The following is a 5,000-nucleotide window of genomic DNA, read 5'->3' as shown; positions in this document are numbered from 1 at the left end:
CGTAAGGGCGCTCGTGAACCGGTGTTTTGCTCGGTCGATTCGGATATTTTCGCGGTTTAACTGGTACCAGCCTGAGGGGTAGGGCGCTCTGTTGATACACCTGCGATAGAATTTCGTGGCCCTTCGACGTGCTAGGATTGTACTCTGCTAGTTGGACACCGGTAGTACCGGTTGGTTGTTGTTGTTGTTGTTGTTGTTGCTGTTGTTGCTGTTGTTGTTGCTGTGGTTGAGGTCCTTGAGGTGGTGGCGGTGGTTGCTGTTGTTGTTGTTGTTGCTGTTGCTGTTGTTGTTGAGGTTGTTGGACGGTACTAGGGTAACCGCTCGTGCCCGTTGGCTCCTGCTTAAGCGCAGTCTCCTGATGATGATGATGAGAATGATGATGGGAGAGAAGACCAGGGTCGTAGGTTTCCTCGTGTGGCGTTAACCACGCCGATGGGGTCGTCGTTGGTGTGTCGTGGTAACCGGGAGGTGGAGGTGGTTTCGATTCGACCTGTAGTAGCTCGACCGTCTCGTTTCCGTAGGGGCTTGAGTGGAGGGTCGGGTGGAGAAAAGTTTGCCCGGTTAATGTCAATGTCGGCGAGGGTAGAGGAGCCCAAAGTTCTTGGTTACTGGTCTGCGGCTGTTGCTGCTGCTGTTGTTGAGTCTGTAGACTGTTAAGCGGCGGCGACTGCGTACAGGTAGTCGTAAAGACACCACGGTAGGTTAAGGTCGGAACGTTGCAAATGTTGACGCTTGTTGCGGCGGTCGTTGAGACCGACGACGTGGAATGAGGCGAGGAATATAGTATAACGCCGCCTTGTAAAACGTTACAACGATCCGCATCTTCCTGAGTTTGATGATGACGCGACGGACTATCAGAGGATGGTCCACCCGTCGTACCGCTATCCTGTGTTTCTTGATGATGGTGATGATGATGGTGATGCGAACGATGATCCCTACTGGCTGGACCACCGTTCTCGTCTTCCTCCGCTGTTGCCTCTTCCAAAGAGAGGTCTTCGCCCGCCAGGCTGCCTGTAAATCGTCAGGATTCCTCGATTAGTATTATTCATTTCGTCGCGCATTGCTTCCAATCTTATTATTACGAGTTTCTCATGCTCGCGTACATATGCAGGCATGTACTATGCACAGAATAGAAAATAGAATTATTATATCGTGCGATTCATTGAATCCTTTATATGTGCTCATTGTTTTTGTCACCAGGTTCAGTATACGCCGAGAGGCGAGCGAACTGGCAGGAAGAGTCATGCGATACGGGGGTGAATTTATCTTCGAGTCGAGAGCGTACTGACTAGTCCTATCTGTCGTCTGCATCCTGCCGGTTCGTTACTTCCTTCCTACGTACACAATCATTCTTTAACTCTTCTTTCTCTCTCTCTCTCTCTCATTCTCCCTCCCATCCTCCCCCCTCTCTCTCTCTCTCGCACTCTCTTTCTGTCATTTTACGAAAATAATGACAAACACTAGTACGAAAACTTTGAAACAAGATAATAGGCATTCGAAACTATCAAGTCTTGGAGGTATGGAAAATGGTATACATTTTAAAGGAAAATCATAAATAGAAATAGCACTAGGTCCGATATATTTAAATGTGGTTAAATATAATGATGTGTAAAAAAAAAGAAGACAAAGAGAGCAAGAACGAGAGAGCAAGAGAGGGAGAGAGAGAGAGAGAGACAGAGAGAGAAGGTGAGAGATAAAGAGAGAAGGAGAAAGAGAGATAAGGGAAAGAGAGAGCTTAACGGGAACGGTTTTACAATAAAAACTAGCTGGTGGTGGGTGTAAAGGTATCGAAGGGAGAGACGTTCGGTGGTAGAGAGAGAGAGAGAGAGGTGGGGTTCGCTTGGAAGCATGAATGAACCTAGCAAGGGATGGCAAGAGGAGTTGGAGGAAGAAGAGGAGGAAGAGAAGGAGGAAGAAGGTGGTAGAGGGAGGAGAGGAGGTTTCTGAATGTCGGGGTCGCCGAGTATTGATCCGCAACAGCCGGACACGTTCGATATTAGCTGTTCTCGCGACTCCAGCGATATGAGTACGTCAGCGGTGTCGTATCACAAAGTTTTCGTTTTTTTCTTTTTTTTTTTTTTTTTTTTCTAAAACGAGAACGGGAGACTCAATTATTTCATGGCGATACGATGACTGTATCACATTGATCTTTGAGAAAGATCGTGCCGAGCATCGAACGAAATCCTCGGAAAAAGGAGGGACGTTCGTATGTGATAGCCGGTTTACCGACAAGGGTATCAGGAGTGTACGGAGGTCGCGTGCTTGGAAGGAAAGCGAAAGTTCGCTTTCCACGATGCACCGACGAGACGAGAGGGTGCAAGGCCAATTGATTTTCAGTTGAAAGCCGAGAACCTTGCATCGATGCTTTCTCTCTCTCTCTCTCTTTCTTTCTCTCTCTCTCTCTTTTCTTGATTTTTACTTTCACGCTGACTTTTCTTTCTTTTTTTTTAATCCATATTTATAACAGAAATCGTAATACGATTGAAGTGGTAGTAAAAGGGTAGTGTTACACACACACACACGCACACCCATATATATATATATATGTATGTATATATTATATATGTATATATGTATATATGTATGTATATATTATATGTCATTTGTCTTAGATCAAAACAAAATGGTAGTAGGAATATAGGAAGATCGGATAGGTTTGTTGGGACGGTATATAGGTACCTGAGATCGGTGGCGGTTCGACCAGTGCGGAGGGGCCAAAGAAGGACGGTAGATCGCTGCTGGTGGTAACCGGCGTGTTCAGGTCACCGGGCTTGTCCTTCTCGTTTGGGTCTTGGAGATCGTCGTTGCAGTTCCTGGTATAATCTTTGTCATTGTCATCAGGTTGCCGGTGTCTTTTAGTAACATCGTTAATGTCGCCCGGCGAAGAGCACGGCGTGTCGACGTGACAATGATGTTGGTGATCGTCCAGTCGATGATGATGATGATGATGATGGTGATTGTGATGATGATGTCGGGCGTGGGAGTGATCGGACGAGTCAGACGAGTTATTTTGATGCTGCGAGTGCAGTGGCACGCAGGAGGTTAATGATAGGGTCGGTATGGTCTTGGTCGAGGCTGTTGCCAAGGATGCACAGGAGGATGCTGTGCTGGCGGGGCTCGAAGTAGCGCCGACACCGCAGCCCACCGATGCCGACGTCGAGGAAGAAGCGTTGTACGGTAAACAGGCGTCAAAACTTAGCTGTACCGTTTGTAGATTGAAGGTCGCGTGATGATGGTGATGATGATGATGTCCTAAAGGAGGTGAAGATAAGAGAAAAGGGCTGGTGGCCGCGTGAGGTTGCGAGCCCACCACCTCCATGCCGTCCATCGTCATCCTCTGAAGCAGCTGATCGCCTGTCTGAGCGTCGACGGTCGTCTCCTCGGTGTTACTGGTGCCGGTGGTGGTGTTGGCGGCGGCGGCGGTGGTCCCGGTACTGGCGCACTGCGTGTCCTCGCCTGTGGTCGTATCGTTCAACGCAATTATTATGGTTATTTACCACTTGCTCCTTCCTCGGTTGGCCCGACTACACAACGACGAGAAAATGTTTTCTCTAGAGTTGAGTCGCGCGACAACCCCAAAGTGAAATTAACCCACTCCACCCGCGAATGTTCCTGTCACTTTATATATACATATATATATATACATATATGTAAGTATGTATATATATATATATATATATATATATATCTTTCTCTCTCTCTATCTTACTCTCTCTATCTTTCTCTTTTTACTTTTTTTTCTCTCTCTCCCTTTTAATCGTCTACGTCACTGAATTAATAGCGATCTCAAGCACTTGGGACACGCGCGCGCTTCTCTTTTTCATTCGTCCCCCGACACGCGCGTTCCGCGTCGCCTAAGAGCTTGTTTAAAGGTGCGAGAGGACTCGACGCCGCCCGGAAAAACTTGTCTTCGCGCGCGATACCAGCAGTACGACGACGACGACGACGAGGACGACAACGACGAATACCGCGCCGGCACGTACCAGATGAACGAGAACAACACCGCGACAAACTAAGAGCACAAGTCAACTTCTCTCTCTCTCTATCTATCTCTGTCTCTTTTTCTCTCTTTCTTTTTCTCTTTCTCGGCACGATCCGGTGTCCGGTTCGCTTCTCCCGTATCCTCCTCCAGCACCGGTCGCGCCGATACTACGAACTCCTCGACGCGTTCTCCTCCCTCTCAACGCGAGAAGAGGGAGGTTGGGGAGGACTACCGGGTGGGGGGTGGTGTGAGGTGGGTAAGTAGGTAGGTAGGTAGGTAGGTATCTCTCTCAGTGGTAGGAGAGTCACTCCTCCTACCTACCAAAATATTATCACAGTAATCACCGATAGGTCCCCTTTGTCGATTCAAGAATGAAGTCGATTTATTTAATGGGAATTATTTGCTGTGATCGTTCGCAAATTATTAAACGAAAACAAAAATGAAAGTTAGGAATAGTAGTATAACGATTATTAGAAGACAAAGTATGTTCGGGATAGATTATTATTATTGTTGTTGTTATTGTTGTTGTTGTTGTTATTGTTTATGTCGTCGTTAATAATGTTGATAGTGGGTGCCGAAATTTGCGTGGGTGCGTGTAAGCCCACGATCGTTTCTCTCTCTTTTTCTCTCTCTCTCTCTCTCTTTCTCGTCTTGTCACCTTTTCGTACGTATATATCTCTCTTCTCGTCTCTTTTTCTCTCCAAAATATATCTCGTATAATACCCCTGTGTATTATATATGGAATGACCGCACACATGTATATATTACTTGTATACACGTATCCCTCAAAAACATAGATCTACACATACACGCGTGCACGCATGCACGCATACACATATATGCACATACACACACGCGTGTATCAAACACAGACAAGTCTTTGCGTATCGTGTGTGGGCGCGCGAGTACGCGTCTATCTCTGTTTCTCTTTATCTTTCTCTTTCTTTCTCGTTCTTTCTCACTTGGTTAAGGCGCGCGCGTGCGCGTGTGTGTGTCGTGCGGAGGCACGAGTTAGAGC

The 5,000-nt window shown here is 47.1% G+C and overlaps 1 protein-coding gene across 5 annotated transcripts in view; it reads right to left on the bottom strand.

The window, feature by feature from the left end:
- The window catches only part of LOC118447768 (uncharacterized), a 34,972-nt gene that overhangs the window by 478 nt on the left and 29,494 nt on the right, over positions 1–5,000 (bottom strand). For 2 of the 5 annotated variants that reach the window (XM_035880102.2, XM_085655518.1), the window contains exons 2-3: positions 2,680–3,456; positions 1–1,011 (exon numbers count right to left, since the gene is read on the bottom strand). The exon at positions 1–1,011 is cut by the window's left edge. In XM_035880102.2, coding sequence (XP_035735995.1) covers positions 1–1,011; positions 2,680–3,456 — 1,788 coding nt within the window. Of the gene's footprint in view, positions 1,012–2,679; positions 4,452–5,000 lie in introns of those variants that run through there. The other 3 variants (XM_085655519.1, XM_085655517.1, XM_035880103.2) reach the window with 3 other exon arrangements.

Source organism: Vespa mandarinia, chromosome 3 (assembly GCF_050613455.1).
Source record: "Vespa mandarinia isolate Hongniang chromosome 3, ASM5061345v1, whole genome shotgun sequence".
Lineage (NCBI taxonomy): Eukaryota > Metazoa > Arthropoda > Insecta > Hymenoptera > Vespidae > Vespa > Vespa mandarinia.
This window is presented reverse-complemented; position numbering and strand designations above follow the sequence as displayed.